At 50.2% G+C, this 22,099-nt stretch overlaps 1 protein-coding gene across 1 annotated transcript in view; it reads left to right on the forward strand.

The window, feature by feature from the left end:
* Positions 1 to 13,082, forward strand: part of LOC142251194 (transmembrane 9 superfamily member 2-like) — a 175,669-nt gene extending 162,587 nt beyond the window's left edge. Inside the window, exon 17 of the mRNA XM_075323765.1 lies at positions 12,229 to 13,082. Coding sequence (XP_075179880.1) covers positions 12,229 to 12,296 — 68 coding nt within the window. The 3' untranslated portion in view covers positions 12,297 to 13,082. The remainder of the gene's footprint in view (positions 1 to 12,228) is intronic.
* Positions 13,083 to 22,099: the final 9,017 nt, after the last annotated feature.

The raw sequence follows: 22,099 nt of genomic DNA on the forward strand, positions 1-22,099 counted from the left end.
GTGCAGCCGCGTCATACTCGTCGCTCCAGACTGGCCGAGGAGGTCGTGGTATCCGGATCTGTGGCATCTCACGATCGGTCGACCGTGGTCACTGCCAGACCGACCAGACTTACTGTCCCAAGGGCCGTTTTTCCATCAGAATTCTGCGGCCCTGAACCTGACTGTGTGGCCATTGAGTCCTGGATCCTAGCATCTGCTGGATTATCTCAGGGAGTCGTTGCCACAATGAGACAAGCTAGAAAGTCGAATTCGGCTAAGATCTACCACAGAACGTGGAAGATTTTCTTGTCCTGGTGCTCTGCTCAGGGAGTGTCTCCCTGGCCATTTGCATTGCCCAAGTTTCTTTCCTTCCTGCAATCGGGGTTGGAAAAGGGCTTGTCGCTCAGCTCCCTTAAAGGGCAAGTTTCGGCACTATCCGTGTTTTTTCAGAAGCGTCTAGCACGTCTTCCTAAGGTGCGCACGTTCCTGCAGGGGGTCTGTCATATTGTGCCCCCGTACAAGCGACCGTTAGATCCATGGGATCTGAACAGGGTACTAGTTGCTCTCCAGAAGCCGCCCTTCGAGCCTCTGAAGGAAGTTTCCTTTTCTCGGCTGTCGCAGAAAGTGGCGTTTCTTGTTGCGATCACATCGCTTCGGCGAGTGTCTGAGCTGGCAGCTCTGTCATCTAAGGCTCCCTTCCTGGTGTTCCACCAGGACAAGGTTGTGCTGCGCCCCATTCCGGAGTTTCTTCCGAAGGTCGTATCCTCTTTTCATCTTAATCAGGATATTTCCTTGCCTTCCTTTTGCCCTCATCCGGTTCACCGGTATGAAAAGGCCTTACGTTTGCTAGATCTGGTGAGAGCACTCAGAATCTACATTTCCCGCACGGCGCCCATACGCCGTGCCGATGCACTTTTCGTCCTTGTCGCTGGTCCGCGCAAGGGGTTGCAGGCTTCTAAAGCCACCCTGGCTCGATGGATCAAAGAACCAATTCTAGAGGCCTACCGTTCTGCGGGGCTTCCGGTTCCTTCAGGGCTAAAAGCCCACTCCACCAGAGCCGTGGGTGCGTCCTGGGCATTACGTCACCAGGCTTCGGCTCAACAGGTGTGCCAGGCGGCTACCTGGTCCAGTCTGCACACTTTCACCAAGCATTATCAGGTGCATACCTATGCTTCGGCGGATGCCAGCTTAGGTAGAAGAGTCCTGCAGGCGGCAGTGACACCCCCGTAGGGGAGGGCTGTTTTGCAGCTCTAACATGAGGTATTTATTTACCCACCCAGGGACAGCTTTTGGACGTCCCAATCGTCTGGGTCTCCCAATAGAGCGCTGAAGAAGAAGGGAATTTTGTTACTTACCGTAAATTCCTTTTCTTCTAGCTCTTATTGGGAGACCCAGCACCCGCCCTGTTGTCCTTCGGGATGTTTTTTTGTTGTTTGCGGGTACACATGTTGTTCATGTTGAACGGTTTTTCAGTTCTCCGATGTTATTCGGAGTTAATTTGTTTAAACCAGTTATTGGCTTCCTCCTTCTTGCTTTGGCACTAAAACTGGAGAACCCGTGATACCACGGGGGGGTATAGCCAGAGGGGGAGGGGCCTTGCACTTTTAATGTAGTGCTTTGTGTGGCCTCCAGAGGGCAGTAGCTATACCCCAATCGTCTGGGTCTCCCAATAAGAGCTAGAAGAAAAGGAATTTACGGTAAGTAACAAAATTCCCTTCTTCTTATAGTTCCGTATTGGGAGACCCAGCTCCCTCCCTGTTGCCTGTTGGCAGTTTCTTGTTCCGCGTGTTATCACCGGCTGTTGTTGTAGACAGAGGCTCCGGTTGTTCCGGTTCTTGCTCTATCTCTACTTGTGGGTGGCTACTCTCCTTCAGCTTTTGCACTAAACTGGCTATATTTGGTTATCCAGGGGGTGTATATGCTCGGAGGGAGGGGCTACACTTTTGAGTGTAGTACTTTGTGTGTCCTCCGGAGGCAGAAGCTATACACCCATGGTCTGGGTCTCCCATTACGGAACTATAAGAAAAAGAATTTACGGTAAGTAAACAAAATTCTTTTTTTTTTTTTTTTTTTTTTTTTACATTTTAGTAAGTTTTTGTAAAAAGCCAAATAAGAAACTTTTTTTTTTTTTCATGCAGTCATTTAATTTTTACAATATTTTTTTTTTTTTTTAACACCCTAGGGTGTTACATAGGTTGAAAGACACAGGACAAACACCTTTAACCCATTCACGACCGGCCAATTTTTTTTTTTCCGCCATTCTTTTTCTGAGACGTAACTTTTTTATTTTTCAGTCAATATGGTCATGTGAGGGCTCATTGTTTGCGGAACGAGCTGTACTTTTAAATTAAACCATAAGTTTTACCATATAGTGTACTGGAAAATGGCAAAAAAAATTCCAAATGCAGAAAAATTGCAAAAAAAGTGCGATGGCACTATTGTTTTTGAGATTTTATTCACGGTGTTCACTATATGGTAAAACCGATGTGTGGGTGTGATGCCTCAGGTTAGTGCAAGTTCGTAGACACCAAACATGTATAGGTTTACTTTTATATAAGGGGTTAAAAAAAAATTCGGAAGTTTGACCGAAAAAAGTGGTGCATGTTTTACGCCATATTCCGTGACGCATAGCAATCATTTTTCGGGATCTATGGCTGTGACGGCTTATTTTTTGCGTCTCGAGCTGACGTTTTTAATCGTACCATTTTTGCGCAGATGCTACGTTTTGATCGCCTCTTATAGCATTTTGCGCAAAAGTTGTGGCGACAAAAAAACGTCGTTTTGGCGTTTGGAATTTTTTTCCGCTACGCCGTATACTGATCAGATTAATTGATTTTATATTTTGATCGGGCGTTTCTGAACGCGGCGATACCAAGTGTGTATATTTTTTTATTTTTTTAACCCTTTAATTTTCAATGGGGCGAATGGGGGGTGATTTGAACTTTTAGGTTTTTTGTTTTTGTTTTTTTTTTTATTTTTTTAAACCTTTTTTTAACTTTTTTTTTACTTTTTTTTTTTTTTTTATTTACTAGTCCCCCTAGAGGGCTAGTGCAGAGCGATCAGACTGCTGATCGCAATATCTGCTGATCACAGCTACACAGCTGTAAACCGCAAATATTTTTAAAGAGAATGCTTTTAAAGAGAACCTGTCGGGTGCAATATGAACCCAGAACCAGGAACAGTTCTGGGTACATATTGCTAATCCCTGCCTAAGGCTATGTGCGCACGTTGCGTAAATACATGCAGTTACGCTGCGCTTAACTGCATGTGTCCTGCGTCCCCTACATAATCTATGAAGATTGTGCAGGGGCCGTGCGCACGTGCCGTCTTAGAGCGCAGCGCTTCGGCTGCTGCCCGAAGCGCTGCGTTCTAAGAAGTGACATGTCACTTCTTCCGTGCGCTTTGCCGGCAGCTCCTGCTCTGCCTATGGCAGGAGCTGCAGGCAGAGCACATGGAATCGGCTTTTTTTTTTTTTTTTTCTCCTCCTTTTTTTTCTGTTCCAGCAATGTGGGGGCTCATGTGACGTCACGTGAGCCCCATGTGCAATCAGCGCTGGCTTCTGCCTCAGTTTTCGCACGTGTGCTCTTCAGATCGCTGCAGAAATTTCTGCAGGGCTAGTACGCAACATGCGCACATAGCCTAACGGTCCCTGTATACACTAGCATAGATAAAGAGATCTTTAGAAAAAGTATTTCTAAAGATATTTTTATGATATGCTAATGAGGGCAGGGTCTAGTCGCAAGGGCGCGAGTTCCCTTGGCTAACTGGCCCACATAGCATGGTAGCACGGCCCTGTGGGCATACTAACATAATGAATACGCAGCGACACGCACATACCTCACTCTTCATGGCGGCCGGCGGAGGATGGATGTGCGGTGTGCATGATCCGGAGTACCCAAGGCTTCCGATCATGCGCACTACACTGATGCTGGGTGTAAGCTTCCCAGCTTCAGTGAGGTATAGTGCACATGACCAGAAGTGCTGAGGACTCCGGATCATGCGCAGAGCACATCCATCCTCCACCGGCCGCCATGAAGAGTGAGGTATGTGCGTGTCGCTGCGCATTCATTAGCATGGTAGAAGGAAATGCATGCAGTTTTGGGAGCAAAACTACACCCAAAAAACTTGCAAAAGAAACGCAGCGTGCACACAAGGCCTAACAGTTGCCGGGGACCGAGCCACACTGGAGACTAGTCTGGCCGGTTGCTCCCTGCTAGCTGCCAATGATTGATTGGCCTCTGCCTATCACAGAGTCAGGGAGACAGCTGTGTCAATCCAGGGAAGTGGGAGGGGAGAAGCCTCTAAGGGTATTTCACTCCATTCACTAATGTAATTGCGAAATACCGCGGGTATACAGCAGGTAGAAAATGATGTGCAGTATACCCTCGGTATAGCCGCGGTTTACCTGCGGTAATGTTAATCACTGCCTGCGTTTTGCAGAGAGTGATGTCATTATGACAGGAAGAGGAAGCGGAGCAGAGTAAACACACACACATCACACTCCCTGGACCCCGAACGGAAGCAATTGCGTGTGACCTCCATCGGGTGCCCGTGCAGTCTGTGTCCCGCTCCAGCCCCGCGGCTGCCTGCACTGCTGTGTGTCAGTGTCTACCCGCACTACGGTATCAGCAGCTTCTCACACTGCAGTGCTGGCAGCCGCGGGGATGACTAGCGCTGCTGTCAGGAGGTTAGATGAGATCAATACCTGCTGTGACTATCTCCTGCTCTCCTGACGTCACCGCTGTCACTGCCTTCTATGGCTGTCTCGCGGGCTGCCTGAGACCGTTGCTAGCGGTGACGTCATGGGCTTTCGCGATATTGCTGAGAACGCAGCGGGCATAGAAGTCAGTGACAACGCTGACGTCAGGAGAGCAGGAGATCGTCAAAGCAGGTAATGATCTCCTCTAACCTCCTGACAGCAGCGCTCGTCATCCCCTGCAGTGACCTGGGCTGCCCTCATGATGTTAGCTCAGGTCACTGCACTGCTCTCCCAGCCAATGGGGAACATTTTGTTCTTCATTGACTGGGACAGTACTATGGTATGTATTGTCGTGGGACCCCCTTATTGGATTACGCCAGACCTGGAATTAATTGTTCTTTTCAATAAATTAGTGAAAGAGGGAATGTTTTGGGCAGTGTTTTTTCAAATAGAACTTTTTTTGTTGTCAATTTTTTTTTTTTTTTTTATTTCTTACTGACTGGGTTGGTGATGTCGGGTATCTGATAGACGCGTGACATCACTAACCCCAGGGCTTGATGCCAGGTGACATTACACATCTGGCATCAACCCCATATATTACCCCGTTTGCCACAGCACCAGGGCAATGGGATGAGTTGGGGCGAAGCACCAGGATTGGCACGTCTAATGGATGTGCCACTTCTGGGGCAGCTGTGGCCTGCTATTTTTAGGCTGGGGAGTGTCCAAGAACAGTGGACCTCCCTAGTCTGAGAATACCAGACCACAGCTGTCCGCTTTACCTTGGCTGGTGATCCAATTTGGGGGGGACCCCCTTGTTTTTTGTTTTAAATTATTTTTCTTTATCGTTCCTATGGGAGACCCAGACCATGGGTGTATAGCTTCTGCCTCCGGAGGACACACAAAGTACTACACTCAAAAGTGTAGCTCCTCCCTCCTGAGCTTATACACCCCCTGGAGAACCAGATCTAGCCAGTTTATCGCTTTGTGTCAGGAGGCATACATCCACACATGCATTATCATCTGATTTTTGATTTTTGGAAAGAGTTTGAAGAAAAGCGGGTCCAAGCTGGACTCCCGGCATGTCCCTTCTCACCCCACTGTGTCGGCGGTGCTGTTAAGGTTGATTGCAAGGCTGGAGCCTTACATGCCGTGCTCCTTCACCATCCCTCCTGGACTCTGGCTTGAAGTGGGAGCCAGCACGGTTCTCCATGCTTGGCAGGAGACCGGTCTCCATCCGCAGCCCTTCAGGATCCTGCTGGACCGGAGCACTCATCCCCAGGGATTTGGAACCCTGCGTCTCAGCAAGCTAAGTACCTGAGACGTTTATATATTGGGGGTCCCTGCACTTTATTGTTGTGGGATAGTGTGCTGAGTGTATTTTGTGACATTTCCGGCGGGTTCTCTGGCTGTCGCCGGAGAACCGCGCCGATGGTGCCTGCGCGCCGGCCGCACCGCTCAAATTTAGGCCCCGGCTTCGCCGGAGGCCTAGTTTTGGTTTCACTGCCCTCGCATGTCATTCACGCAGAGGGACAAGCGCGGCTCCGCCCAGCGGCCGTTCTGCATAGGGGATAGACACTCCTCATTGAGTACATGTCTCCTCCCCTATAAGTCTCTATGGCCCTCCAGATCCCGCTCTGAGATGAGTCCCACCCCCTCCCTTCGCTCCGGCGGCCATTTTCTCAGCGTTTTTCCCTGTGATCAGCTCTGGTCTGCAGCATCCCTGCTGAGGTGCTTGGGGGTCCAGGCTTCGGGATCTGGAGGGCACACAACACCGCTCCAGCAGTCTGGTAAGCCACAACCTCTGGTTGTGGACCTCTGTATATACTCTCTGGGGGTCACTCTGGCAGAGCCCTCACTCCAGCAGCATGTCACACACGAGGAGCAAGGCTCCAAAGCTGTTTTCAGTATGCACTGCATGTAAGCTCCTACTGCCGGAACCGAGCACCTATCCACATTGTGATGCCTGCTCTAACCTGACGATGCCTCAGCCTGGAATCGCCCCCCCAGGGATCTCTCAGGCTGCTCCGGCTCCTGTGGCTGACCCCCCGGCTTGGGTAGAATCCTTAACCAGGTCTATCTCCCAGTCTTTTGTTGACTCCATGGGACATCTGTCCAGGACTTTGCTGAGCATGCATCAGCCCCCTTCACAGGGTGCCTCTGCTGCTAGGTCTCTCTCAGGACCGGAGCTCACAGAGGATTCATCATCTGGTCCCAGACCTCGTCCTTCAAAGAAGAGACGCAGGGTTCCCTCTCCTTCCTCGTCCCGCGGCTCGGTCTCAGAAGCTGACTTGCAGGACGAGGAGGATGCCTTTACTGGGGGCTCGGAGACTACCTCCATGTGCCCCATTGGTCTGTCCGAAAGTGACTCAGATGTTAGTGATTTGATTGCGTCCATTAATTCTGTACTGGATCTCAATCCGCCAGTATCAGAGGAACAACCCTCTCTGGCAGAAAAGCACCAGTTTACCTTGCCTAAGAGGACAAAGAGTGTGTTCTTTAACCACTCCAGTTTTCAGGCCGCTGTGTCCAAGCCCAGGGCATGCCCTGACAAACGCTTCCCAAAGCGTGGTTCTGATGACCGTTTTCCCTTTCCACCTGAGGTGGTCAAGGAGTGGGCTCATTCACCAAAGGTAGACCCCCCGGTGTCTAGACTCTCAGCCCGGACCGTTGTATCAGTGGCTGATGGCACCTCACTTAAGGATTCAACTGACCGCCAGGTTGATCTTCTGGCCAAATCTGTATATGAGGCTGCAGGGGCCTCGTTCTCCCCGACTTTTGCAGCAGTGTGGGCTCTCAAAGCCATCTCTGCTTCTCTGGAGGAGATGCATTCCCTCACTAAGGAATCTATGCCTGAGATGGTTACCTTAACTGCTCAGGCTTCAGCTTTCTCATCCTATGCCATGTCTGCCATGCTGGAGGCTTCTCACCGCACTGCGGTGGCTTCAGCTAATTCCCTCGCTATCCGCAGGATCTTGTGGCTTAGAGAGTGGAAGGCAGATGCTTCTTCAAAGAAGTACTTTGCTGGACTCCCCTTTGCTGGGTCCCGGCTGTTCGGTGAACAGCTGGATGAAATTATTAAGGAAGCTACTGGCGGGAAGCGTACTTCCATGCCACAAACCAAAACCAGGAAACCTGTCCAGGGTAGGAATCAGTCGAGGTTTCGTTCCTTTCGTTCCTCTAACTGGTCGTCCTCTAAGCCCTTGGCCTCGTCCGCTAACTCAGCGAAGGACCAAAAATCCAACTGGCGCACAAAAGCGCGTCCACAGAAGACCGCAGGAGCGGCTGCCACTAAGGCAGCCTCCTCTTGACTATCTGTCCGCGCCAGCAACGTCCTTAGTCGGTGGCAGGCTCTCCCACTTTGGCGACGCGTGGTTTCAACACGTCTCCGATCAGTGGGTGCGGGATATCATCTCCCACGGCTACAGGATAGAATTCTCTTCCAGCCCGCCAAACAGATTTTTTCTGTCAACTCCCCCCTGCTCCAAGGCTGCCGCCTTCTCACAGGCCGTGGCATCCTTGCAGGCCAACGGAGTTATTGTACCGGTTCCCGCCCGGGAACGGTTCAGAGGTTTCTACTCAAATCTTTTCCTAGTCCCCAAAAAGGACGGGTCCTTCCGGCCCATCCTGGATCTCAAGCTTCATAACAAGCATGTTCAGGTGCGGCATTTTCGCATGGAGTCTCTGCGGTCAGTCATTGCCTCAATGACCCAAGGGGATTTCCTGGCATCCATCGACATCAGAGATGCCTATCTGCATGTGCCAATTGCAGTTTCTCACCAGCGTTGGCTGCGTTTTGCAATCGGAGACTAACATTTTCGGGTTAGCCACGGCCCCTCGGGTATTCACCAAGGTCATGGCAGCAGTGGTTGCGGTTCTGCACCTCCAGGGGTTGGCAGTGATTCCTTACCTGGACGACCTTCTTGTCAAGGCTTCATCCAGCGCAGACTGTCAGCGGAGTGTCTCGCTCACTCTCGCCACTCTAGCCCAATTCGGGTGGCTTGTCAATCTGCCAAAATCCACTCTGACTCCGACCCAGAGGCTCACGTACTTAGGGATGCAGTTCGAGACTCTGCCGGCTCTTGTGAAGTTGCCCTTAATCAAACAACAGTCCCTCCAACTGGCGGTGCGCTCTCTGCTGAGGCCCAGCCATTATTCCATCAGGCACCTGATGCAGGTGCTGGGTCAGATGGTGGTGTCAATGGAGGCTGTTCCCTTTGCCCAGTTCCATCTGCGTCCTCTGCAGCTGGACATTCTCGGCTGTTGGGACAAGCGGCCTTCCTCCTTGCACAGGTTAGTGGCTCTGTCGCCACAGAACAGGAGATCTCTTCAGTGGTGGCTTCGGCCCCTCTCTCTGTCTCAGGGGCGCTCCTTCCTGGTCCCGTCCTGGGTGATCCTCACCACGGATGCCAGTCTATCCGGCTGGGGAGCGGTATGTCTCCACCCCCGAGCGCAGGGCAACTGGACTCCATCCGAGTCAGCCCTCTCGATCAATGTGCTGGAAACCAGAGCCGTGCTTCTGGCTCTCCTAGCTTTTCACCACTTATTAGCGGGCAAGCACATCCGAGTCCAGTCAGACAACGCGACAGCGGTTGCCTACATCAATCACCAAGGCGGGACACGCAGCCGCCTGGCAATGCTGGAGGTACAACGCATCCTTCAATGGGCGGAGGACTCCAAGTCTACCATATCCGCAGTCCACATCCCAGGCGTGGAAAACTGGGAGGCAGATTATCTCAGCCGTCAAACCGTGGACGGCGGTGTGGTCCCTGCATCCGGCAGTGTTTCAGTCAATCTGCCGCAGGTGGGGCACTCCGGACGTGGACCTAATGGCATCCCGTCACAACAACAAGGTTCCGGTTTACGTGGCTCGCTCCCACGATCCTCAGGCATTTGCCGCGGACGCTCTGGTTCAAGACTGGTCCCAGTTTCGTCTGTCCTACGTGTTTCCCCCTCTAGCGCTCTTGCCCAGAGTTCTGCGCAAGATCAGACTGGAGGGCCGTCGAGTCATTCTCATTGCTCCGGACTGGCCCAGGCGAGCTTGGTACCCAGACCTGCTCCATCTGTCCGTAGAGGTGTTTTGGCATCTTCCGGACCGTCCAGACCTTCTCTCACAAGGTCCGTTTTTCCGCCAGAATTCTGCGGCTCTCAGATTGACGACGTGGCTCTTGAGTCCTGGATCTTGACGGCTTCTGGTATCCCCCCTGAGGTCATCTCCACTATGACTCTGGCCCGTAAGTCTTCCTCTGCCAAGATCTATCACAGGACTTGGAAGATTTTCCTGTCCTGGTGTCGCTCTTCCGGCCATCCTCCTTGGCCTTTTTCCTTGCCGACCCTTCTGTCCTTTCTACAGTCCAGTCTGCAGCTGGGACTGTCCCTCAACTCTCTCAAGGGAGAAGTCTCGGCTCTGTCAGTGCTGTTCCAGCGGCGTATCGCCTGGCTGGCTCAGATCCGCACCTTCTTGCAAGGCGCGTCTCACATCATTCCGCCTTACCGGCAGCCCTTGGATCCCTGGGACCTCAATTTGGTTCTCACGGTTTTGCAGAAACCCCCCTTTGAGCCTCTTAGGGAGGTTTCTTTGTTTCGTCTTTCACAGAAAGTGGTTTTTCTAGTGGTCATAACTTCCCTCAGGAGAGTCTCTGATTTGGCTGCGCTCTCTTCGGAGTCACCTTTTTTGGTTTTTCATTAAGACAAGGTGGTTCTCCGTATGACTCCGGATTTTCTCCCTAAGGTGGTTTCTCCTTTCCACCTTAACCAGGAGATTACCCTACCTTCCTTTTGTCCGGCTCCTGTTCATCGCTTTGAAAAAGCATTGCATACTTTTGGATCTGGTGCGTGCGCTCCGGATCTATCTGTCTTGCACCGCTGCTCTTAGGCGGTGCACCTCTTTTTGTGCTAACCACAGGTCGGCGTAAGGGCCTCTCTGCTTCTAAGCCGACCTTGGCCCGTTGGATTAGGTCGGCCATTTTGGATGCCTACCAGTGTTCTCAGGTGCCTCTCCCGCCGGGGATCAAGGCACACTCGACCAGAGCCGTCGGTGCCTCTTGGGCTTTCAGGCACCAGGCTACGGCTCAGCAGGTCTGTCAGGCGGCCACTTGGACTAGCCTGCATACCTTTTCAAAGCACTACCAAGTGCATGCTCATGCTTCGGCAGATGCGAGCTTGGGCAGACGCATCCTTCAGGCGGCTGTCGCCCATTTGTGAAGTTAGGCTCCGCCTACTTCTTAGTTTTTTTTTGTTTATTCCCACCCATGGACTGCTTTGAGACGTCCCATGGTCTGGGTCTCCCATAGGAACGATAAAGAAAAAGAGAATTTTGTTTACCGTAAATTCTTTTTCTTATAGTTCCGTATTGGGTGACCCAGCCCTCCCTGTTGCCTGTTGGCACTTCTTGTTCCGCGTGTTATCACCGGCTGTTGTTGTTGACAGAGTCTCCGGTTGTTCCGGTTCTTGCTCTGTTTTTACTTGTGGGTGGCTATTCTCCTTCAGCTTTTGCACTAAACTGGCTAGATCTGGTTCTCCAGGGGGTGTATAAGCTCAGAGGGAGGAGCTACACTTTTGAGTGTAGTACTTTGTGTGTCCTCCGGAGGCAGAAGCTATACACCCATGGTCTGGGTCTCCCAATACGGAACTATAAGAAAAAGAATTTACGGTAAGTAAACAAAATTCTCTTTATTTAATGTAAATAACAGCGTGGGGTGCCCTCTGTTTTGGATTACCAGCCAAGATGAAGCTGCCAGCTGTGGTCTGCAGGCTGCAGCCGTCTGCTTTACCCTAGCTGGCTACAACAGATAGGGGGAACCCCACGTCGGTTTTCTTTTTAATTTTTTATTTATTTTTTGGATAAATACTAGGCTAAGCACCCTTTGGTGGCACATGAAAGTCACTAAAGGGTGCTAGCATAGAATATGCAGAGGGGTAGGACATTATGTCTTTCTCATCTATCTATTGTTGATCTACTTATCTATCACTCTATTCATTCATTCATCCCTCTATCTCTGTCTCTATATCTATCTATTCATCTCTATATCTACTCATCTATTTATCTTTCTTGCTGCTTCAGTTTTTTGCGGTCCGCAAAAAAACTGAAGGCACACGGATGACACACGGATGTATCCGTGAAAAAATGGACCGTTTTTTGCGGACAGCAAAAACGGAACGGTCATGTGAATGTAGCCTACATGTGTTCCCTATGGGGGTAGGCTTCAGAGGGTGGGGCTGGCAGGGGGTGGGGCTGGACACTGAGGCTGGGCGGAGCCAGCAGTGACTGGCAGGTTTTGCACAGGAAGTGGTCAGTTTGCTGGAGCAAAATGTAAACCAAGAGCTGCAGAGAATAAAGGGATAATTCAAGAGGAACAAAAGTTAGAAAACAAAAAATAACAATGTAGAGGTGTTTTATATGACAATACAGCACAGATAAACTCAAACTTTTTTGGTAAGATAATGTCGGACAACTCCTTTAAAGACACATGATAATTTTTCCTCTTGCTAACTATTGTTTGGTATAATGATTGGAATAACCGACATGTTCTCTCCTCTCCTCTCCTCTGCAGGTACCATTGGTTTCTTTGCGTGCTACTGGTTTGTTAGGAAGATATACAGCGTGGTGAAAGTGGATTAATGAAGACTTGCAATAAAATTGGGACAGATAAAGCCACAATGTAGGACTCCAAGAATAAGAAGATGCTACCATTAAAGACTTGGACCAGCAGCATATTGTGGGATCGCACATGGAAGAGACGAGCACTTTGAGAGACTATGAACGACGTTGCGTCTTGTGCTCTTCATCCTCAATATTATAATTTTTTAATCACCCTTTGCTGTAAATACACCAGTGTAAGCCGCAGAATGTTGTCGGATTCATTCAGCAATGACTGGGTGCGTTTCTTACTTTTCCCCATGACCGGTAATAGAAGTCATGGTTGACCATGATGTTGTTTGATATCCCACAATGCTTTAAGGCAGTATATAATTATTTTTTTTTTCTATTGTGCCTTCCAGACATTCTAAATAAGAGGTTTATTTGTACAGAGGTTCACTTTGTTCTTCATACATACCGTTTGTTTCTATACTTTTTTTTTTCTTCTTTTACTTAATAAGATATGTTTGTTTTACTCCTTTTTTTTTTTAACTCATTCTAGCGAGTCTGCTTTAGCTGCTCCATGTTTCTTTGTGTTTTTTTTTTGTTTTGTTTTTGTTTTATTTTTTAATGGATCGATCAGAAAGCGTTTTGCCTGTACATACAAGAAGTGATGATTTCAAGAAACCCTAGGGAGAAGAGCAAGGTAGCAGGCTCCTGCGTTTTCTACAAATTACAAACCGAAACACGTGACATGTTTTTTTCAGCCTTTTTGCCTGTTTTGTCTTGTGCAATAAAGTTACAAAGACCATAAACTTTTCTAAACTATCTCATGGAGGCACAACATGCCCTTTGTGTTTGGTGACTGATGTGGTTTATTTCATCCTGCCCTGATCTTCCATGGCATCCGGTACTCCATTTCTGTTCCCAGCATTACAATCCTCTGATATCGAGGGGTCTACAAAGAAAAGTGTTTCTCCAGCACCAATATGGATAAAACTCTCAAATTTATTGAAATTTTGTTTAAAACACAGGACACCTGACACGTTTCGGATGTCAGTCCTTAGTCGTAGGTACTGCCTCCAGTACCTACGACTAAGGACTGACGTCCGAAATGCGTCAGGTGTCCTACGTTTCACGATGGTTTAAAAAATTTTCAATAAATTTGAGAGTTTTATCCATATTCGTGCTGGACAAACACTTTTTTTTTTATTTTGTCTACTTCCCGTGGAAGCCAGCCACACACCTCCGTGCGCCTGCAATTTTGTCTGGATCAACGCAGCAGCTGTTTGGACATTCAACAGACTCTTGGTTAGATCATCATTTTGTCTTTTCTCTGCACGTCAAGGGGTCTAGTAAACACTGTAGGTGGCCCTAAAGCCAAAATGAAGACCTACTGCCATGAAGGATGGGATGACAGACCAGGGCAGCTCAAATCCAATTGACTTGGTCATCTCGAATGCCGAGGTTTGGTGTATCTTATTCAACCCGCCACACTGAGAGCCCTTGTTACCCCCTCCCCCTCCCCCCCCCGATAGAAATGATGCTAAACTTCGCATTATTACAAGTCCGATCATGAGAATTCACATTTCAAAGGGGATATTACTAAATTCCATAGGGGATATCTTACTAGTTTGGTGTCCTACTGCTAGGATCCCCACAATGGATCCTGAGAACAATACACTGAAAGTAGTGTAGGTGTGCATGCCAATCTGAGCTGCATTGATAGTCACTGGGAATTATTTGGGGTAGAGGAGTACAGCGCTCGGCTATTTCTAGCACTACTACAGACAAGGTAGGATGCAGAGGTCAGGCATGCGATCCTCTACTCCATTCAATAAGGGGCTCTGCTGAGCCTGCCTGTCAGGATCCAGAGTCTGATACTTGGGGTTGGGGTGATTAGTGATGAGTAAAGCCTTGTTATGCACGCTGCATTTTTGCAAGGTTTTTGGGTGTAGTTATGGTACCAAACCTTTACACATTTCCTTCCCGAGCACGGTCTGAGATTTCATTTTTGCTATGCGCACGTTGCAGCTTTTTTTTTTTTTTTTGGCTGCGTCTTTGTGGTAATTCTTTCTACATTTTTGCCAGCGATTTTGAGCCCTTCCAGTCAATAGACTTTACTTAAACAACGCACTGGGCAAAAACGCTGTAACCGCCCCTCCCCAAAAACGCAGTAAAATGTGGCAAAAATGCATGCCGAGGGAGCGGTTTTTTTGGGACCAAAAATGTGTATCTTTGTGGTCACCAAAAAGATGCAGCGTGCTCACATAGCCTAAGGGCTGTTTCACACATCCGGCATTTCGCCGGATCCAGCACACTCCAGTACAGTGTAATACAGTACAATGGCATCGTGGCAAGCTCCGGTGTCATGACACCGGAGCTTGCCACGATGCCATTGTACAGTATTACACTCTAGTAGAGTGTGCCGGATCCGGCAATCCGGCGAAATGCTGAATGTGTGAAACAGCCCTAGGCGTGCTCGCCACTGCTAGTTACTCAAACATCAGGTTTCTCCAGTGCAACTTACATTATACTTTGTACATAAAGTAAGTCAATGGGAAACTCGAGCATTTTCAAACTCAGATGCTTGAGTAACAAGCAGTGGTGAGCATGCTCGCTGAACACAAGTGGTAATTTTTTGTTACAATTTCGTCACACTTGGATTTTGTTTTTCCTGTTTTAAAGTACAATATGGGGCAGAGTGAATGGTGTCCTTCAAATGTACATCTTGTCCCACAAAAAAAAAAACACAAACAAGCCCTTATTTGGCTATGTTGACGGAAAAATAAAAGTTATGGCTCCTGGAAGACTGGGTGCGGAAAATGGAAAAATGCTGAATGGTGAAGTTAAAGTATTTGATTTTTTTTTTTTTTTTGGGGTGGGATGAGGGTTGTGGGTGGGTGGGGGGATTAGAAGGGGGTTGTGTGCGGACATGCTCCGACAGACTTCTTGAAAAACTATGCGCTCAAACCCTTAGGCCATGTGCCCACGGGCGCTCGTACGAGCGCATGTTTCCCGCAGCTGCCCACTGGCGTCCGCAGCTATTTTTAGCTGCTAGATTACAGCGGAATAGCTGCGGGAAACATGCGGAGATTCATGCGGCTTACCTGCGGATGTCCCGCCTCTTATCTCCATAGCGGAGGGCTGGGACATTCGCAGGTAATTCCGCATGAATAATTGACATGCAATTATACATGCGGATGCCTACATCCGCAGCATGGTCGGCAGCTGCACTTTCCGCAGCGTGGACACAGCACTCCCCATGTCCCATAGGATAACATGGGGAGTGACTGTACATGCTAAAACCTGCGGATTTATCTGGAAAATCCAGAAAAATCCGCAGGTTTTCCGCTGCAAAATCGGCAGAAACAAGGTCCTGTGGGCACATAGCCTTATACTGTTAGGCTGAGTGCTCCTCTATTGGATGCTACAAAGAAACACGTCCTGTTAGAGTGAAGCTGGAGTGACTGCATTATGTACATCTAAAAGTGCATCCTTCTATTAGGAGGTGCAGATCAGTGGGTTTTTTTTTCTTTCTTATTTCTCCCCTCTTTCTCAGAAGTTGTCCTGTGCTTTATACAGGAGCATTTCATGCCATATTTCAGGCCATTTCAGGCCATAATATACCTTGTATCTTTTTTTTTTTTTCTTCACACCACTTTTCTTCAGCGCTCTATTGGGAGACCCAGACGATTGGGGTATAGCTACTGCCCTCTGGAGGCCACACAAAGCACTACATCAAAAGTGCAAGGCCCCTCCCCCTCTGGCTATACCCCCCCCCGTGGTATCACGGGTTCTCCAGTTTTAGCTTTGTGTGCGAAGGAGGTCAGACATTCCATGCATAGCTCCACAGATTTTAGTCAGCAGTAGCTGCTGACTATTTCGGATGGAAGAAAAGAGGACACATATAGTGTCCCCAGCATGCTCCCTTCTCACCCCTGGATGGTGTTGTAAGGTTGAGGTACCTATTGCTGGTACAGGGCTGGAGCCTGACATGCTGTTTTCCTTCCACATCCCCTTGTAGGGCTCTGTGGAAGTGGGATCCTGCCGGCCTCTCAGCTCTGACGCCGGGCTCCATCCACAGACCCATTAGAACCTGATGGAGACGGAGCAGGAGTACGATCAGGGACAGGCCCTGCATCATACAGGTACTCTGTGTCCCCGGCAGGCACAGACACACTCCGGGCTGGCTGGGTGTTGTAGTGCGCCGGGGACCGCAACGTTGGAGTTAGTGTCCCTACAGATTACTGGGGGATGTTTTGTGTATGGGAACGCAGCGCCGACCCCCTCTGGACCGGGCGGCGCTGCTGTGACTTGTGGTGCACCGCCGTCCGCGCTTTTACGGCGGCGGCGGTTATAAATTGAGTCCCCGGCTTTTTGGGCCTAGGACGCCGGCAGCTCCGATTCGTTCCCGCCCCCACCCTGTCATTCAGGGTAGGGGAGAGACGCTGTTCGCTAGCAGCGACGAGGGCTGGAGCCTGATTTACATGCTCCAGCCCTCACACTAGGCACAGAGGGAAGCAGGCTTCCCGCTCTTAGCCAGGAACGCCCAGGGCCCGCCCCCCTTCTCTCTCAGGACGCCGGCAGCCATTACATGCAGTCTGGCTGGAGGAAGGACGCAAGGCTCTGGGAGACCTGGACTAGGGGCTATCTGGCGACCACACACCCGCTTTTTAAGCGGGCGGTAAGCGATTTTTCTGTGCTGGTCCCTCTAGTGCCTCACGGTGTATCGGTGTACTGTGTAGGATATAGAGATATTGTATTTCTTGCACTGTGAGGTCGCTTCTGGCTGCATCTCCCAGATCCCTCTGTGGAAGCAACAACATGCCATCCTCAAAACGCAAGGCTGCCAAGGCTAGGGCTGTGTATACTGCGTGTGCTGCATGTGGGGCTAATCTACCAGCAGGCTCCGATGACCCCCATTGTGTGCAATGCTCCGACCCGGTGCTGCTTCGCCAGCCGGAGTCAGGAGAGGTAGTGACCCAGGCTGAGACGCTTGTAAGTTCTGCCCCGGTGACAGGGACAGACTTTGCAGTTTTTGCGGATAATATGTCTGTGTCTATGGCAAAAATCCTTGAAACCTTGCAATCTATGCATGGGGCTCAGTCTGTGGGCACGGCGAGGCCTCTGTCCTCAGGTCCCCCTCACTTGGAATTAATCCAGCCCACAGGGGGGTCCCCGGCTTCACAGGCCGAGGATTATGACTCAGATGATAGCCCCAGCCACCCTAAGCGAGCTCGCTGGGAAAGACCCTCGACGTCATCACACTGCTCAGGGTCTCAGCGCAATCAGTCTCCCTGTGATGCGTCTGATGAGAGTGATCAAGAATCCATTCCTGGAACCCCTCTCAACCTGGATACTCCTGATGGGGATGCCATGGTAAACGACCTTATCTCAGCCATCAATAGGCTGTTGGATATTTCTCCCCCAGCCCCTTCAGCAGAAGAGGCGGCTGCGGAGCAGGAGAAGTTTCGTTTCCTTTATCCCAAGCGTAAATTGAGTGCTTTCTTGGATCACTCTGACTTCAGAGAGTCAATCCAGAAGCACGACGCTCACCCAGAAAGGCGTTTCTCTAAACGATCTAAAGATACGCGTTTCCCTTTCCCCCCTGAGGTGGTCAAGCGCTGGACCCAGTGTCCAAAGGTAGACCCCCCGATTTCCAAACTCGCAGCTAGGTCCATAGTTGCAGTGGAGGATGGCGCTTCACTTAAAGATGCCAATGACAGACAGATGGACCTTTGGTTAAAATCTGTCTATGAAGCTATCGGCGCGTCGTTTGCTCCGGCATTCGCAGCCGTATGGGCACTCCAGGCTATTTCAGCTGGCTTAGCAAAAGTGGATGCTATCATACATCCAGCAGTGCCGCAAGTGGCCCACCTTACCACGCAGATGTCGGCGTTTGCGTCTTACGCTATCAATGCGGTCCTAGAATCTACCAGTCGCACCTCAATGGCGTCCGCCAATTCGGTAGTTTTGCGCAGAGCCTTGTGGTTAAAGGACTGGAAAGCAGATGCTGGTTCCAAAAAATGTTTAACCAGTTTGCCTTTAGCTAGAGATAGACTGTTTGGCGAGCCATTGGCTGATATCATTAAGCAGTCCAAGGGTAAAGACTCCTCTTTACCACAACCCAGAACAACCAAACCTCAGCAAAAAAAGTGGCAGCAGAGGTTTCAGTCCTTTCGAGGTTCGGGCAAGACACCATTTACCTCGTCCAAAGGGACTCAGAGGACGCAAAGAAACTCAGATTCGTGGCGGGCTCACACGCGCCCCAAGAAAGCAAATGGAGGTACCGCTTCCAAAGCGGCTACCTCATGACTTCCAGCCCCCTCCCTCCGCATCGCCGGTCGGGGGCAGGCTCTCCCGCTTTTCCGGCATTTGGATGTCACAGGTCAAAGACCGGTGGGTGACGGACATTTTGTCTCGCGGGTACAGAATCGAGTTCAATTCTCGTCCTCCAGCTCGGTTCTTCAGAACCTCCCCACATCCAGACCGAGCAGATGCTCTGCTGCAGGCGGTGGACTCCCTAAGAGCGGAAGGAGTGGTGATCCCAGTCCCTCCTCAGGAACAAGGGCAAGGGTTTTACTCCAATCTCTTTGTGGTTCCAAAAAAGGACGGCTCATTCCGTCCTGTTCTGGACCTAAAACGGCTCAACAAACATGTGCACGCCAGGAAGTTCCGGATGGAAACCCTGCGTTCTGTCATTGCCTCAATGTCCAGAGGAGACTTCCTTGCCTCAATAGACATCAAAGATGCTTATCTCCACGTGCCAATTGCTACAGAACATCAACGTTTTCTACGTTTTGTGATAGGAGACGACCATTTTCAGTTCGTAGCTCTGCCATTTGGTCTGGCGACAGCCCCACGGGTCTTCACCAAGGTCATGGCGGCGGTGGTAGCAGTCTTGCACTCTCAGGGACACTCGGTGATCCCTTACCTAGACGATTTATTGGTCAAAGCTCCCTCTCAAGAGGCATGTCAGCACAGCCTGAATGCTACGCTGGAGACCCTACAGTCTTTCGGATGGATCATCAACTTTCCAAAGTCGATCCTATCACCGACTCAATCACTAACGTATCTTGGCATGGAGTTTCATACTCTAGCAGCGATAGTGAAGCTTCCGCTGAACAAGCAGCGGTCACTACAGACAGGGGTGCAATCTCTACTGCAGGGCCAGTTGCATCCCTTGCGGCGCCTCATGCATTTCCTAGGGAAGATGGTGGCAGCCATGGAAGCAGTTCCCTTTGCGCAGTTTCATCTGCGCCCACTTCAATGGGACATTCTCCGCCAATGGGACGGGAAGTCAACGTCCCTGGACAGGAAAGTCTCGCTTTCCCAGACGGCCAAGGACTCCCTACAATGGTGGCTCCTTCCCACCTCATTGTTTCAGGGAAGATCCTTCCTGCCCCCATCCTGGGCAGTAGTCACGACAGATGCGAGTCTGTCAGGGTGGGGAGCAGTATTTCTCCACCACAGGGCTCAGGGGACGTGGACTCCGCAGGAGTCCACCCTTCAGATCAATGTTCTGGAGATCAGGGCAGTGTATCTTGCTCTACTGGCCTTCCAACAGTGGCTGGAAGGAAAGCAGATCCGAATCCAATCGGACAACTCCACAGCGGTGGCATACATCAACCACCAAGGAGGGACGCGCAGTCGGCAAGCCTTCCAAGAAGTCCGGCGCATTCTAACGTGGGTGGAGGACAGAGCATCCACCATATCCGCGGTTCACATCCCAGGCGTAGAAAACTGGGAAGCAGACTTCCTCAGTCGCCAGGGCATGGACGCAGGGGAATGGTCCCTTCACCCGGACGTGTTTCAGGAAATCTGTCGCCGCTGGGGAGTGCCGGACGTCGACCTAATGGCATCCCGGCACAACAACAAGGTCCCGGCATTCATGGCGAGGTCGCGCGATCAAAGAGCTCTGGCGGCAGACGCCTTGGTTCAAGATTGGTCGCAGTTTCAGCTCCCATACGTGTTTCCGCCTCTGGCGCTCTTGCCCAGAGTGCTACGCAAGATCAGATCCGAGTGCAGCCGCATCATACTCGTCGCTCCAGACTGGCCGAGGAGGTCGTGGTATCCGGATCTGTGGCATCTCACGATCGGTCGACCGTGGTCACTGCCAGACCGACCAGACTTACTGTCCCAAGGGCCGTTTTTCCATCAGAATTCTGCGGCCCTGAACCTGACTGTGTGGCCATTGAGTCCTGGATCCTAGCATCTGCAGGATTATCTCAAGGAGTCGTTGCCACAATGAGACAAGCTAGAAAGTCGAATTCGGCTAAGATCTACCACAGAACGTGGAAGATTTTCTTATCCTGGTGCTCTGCGCAGGGAGTGTCTCCCTGGCCATTTGCATTGCCCAAGTTTCTTTCCTTCCTGCAATCGGGGTTAGAAAAGGGCTTGTCGCTCAGCTCCCTTAAAGGGCAAGTTTCGGCACTATCCGTGTTTTTTCAGAAGCGTCTAGCACGTCTTTCTAAGGTGCGCACGTTCCTGCAGGGGGTCTGTCATATTGTGCCCCCGTACAAGCGGCCGTTAGATCCATGGGATCTGAACAGGGTACTAGTTGCTCTCCAGAAGCCGCCCTTCGAGCCTCTGAAGGAAGTTTCTTTTTCTCGCTAGAGGCCTACCGTTCTGCGGGGCTTCCGGTTCCTTCAGGGCTAAAAGCCCACTCAACCAGAGCCGTGGGTGCGTCCTGGGCATTACGTCACCAGGCTTCGGCTCAACAGGTGTGCCAGGCAGCTACCTGGTCCAGTCTGCACACTTTCACCAAGCATTATCAGGTGCATACCTATGCTTCGGCGGATGCCAGCTTAGGTAGAAGAGTCCTGCAGGCGGCAGTGACACCCCCGTAGGGGAGGGCTGTTTTGCAGCTCTAACATGAGGTATTTCTTTACCCACCCAGGGACAGCTTTTGGACGTCCCAATCGTCTGGGTCTCCCAATAGAGCGCTGAAGAAGAAGGGAATTTTGTTACTTACCGTAAATTCCTTTTCTTCTAGCTCTTATTGGGAGACCCAGCACCCGCCCTGTTGTCCTTCGGGATGTTTTTTTGTTGTTTGCGGGTACACATGTTGTTCATGTTGAACGGTTTTTCAGTTCTCCGATGTTATTCGGAGTTAATTTGTTTAAACCAGTTATTGGCTTCCTCCTTCTTGCTTTGGCACTAAAACTGGAGAACCCGTGATACCACGGGGGGGGTATAGCCAGAGGGGGAGGGGCCTTGCACTTTTGATGTAGTGCTTTGTGTGGCCTCCAGAGGGCAGTAGCTATACCCCAATCGTCTGGGTCTCCCAATAAGAGCTAGAAGAAAAGGAATTTACGGTAAGTAACAAAATTCCCTTCTTCTCTTCTGCAGCCTACTTCTCTACTTGTCAGTTGACTCTGAGCTAGTGGGTGGACACTAGGTACTGTGCCTAGTGATAAGCAAATACTAATAATCCGAACACAAATAGTTACTAACGAATCCCAAAGTGCTATTCCGGTATTCTTCATGAAGAACGAATCTAATACAAGTTAATGGGGAACCCGAGCATTTTTCTTGCCGTGACGAATACTGGAATAGTACTTGGTATTCGGTAAGCATTATCTGAACAAGACTATTCATCACTATGATGTCTCCCATACATATTATATAGGTGAGAGGGATCCTTTTCTCCTACATAGCATGCAATCGGTAGCCGCATGGAAGACATTATACAGCAGTACAGAACTGTAAATCCAGCACCGTAGTGAGATAAAACACCTACTAGAAAGCTAAAGCAAAGCAGCTGTGTTATTTTGACCTTTGCCTATGCTCTGCAGTGCTCTCCATAGACTTTTGGGGCCGCATGTCACCTCATCCCTTGG

The sequence above is a fragment of the Anomaloglossus baeobatrachus genome, chromosome 9, assembly GCF_048569485.1.
Source record: "Anomaloglossus baeobatrachus isolate aAnoBae1 chromosome 9, aAnoBae1.hap1, whole genome shotgun sequence".
NCBI classification, from domain to species: domain Eukaryota; kingdom Metazoa; phylum Chordata; class Amphibia; order Anura; family Aromobatidae; genus Anomaloglossus; species Anomaloglossus baeobatrachus.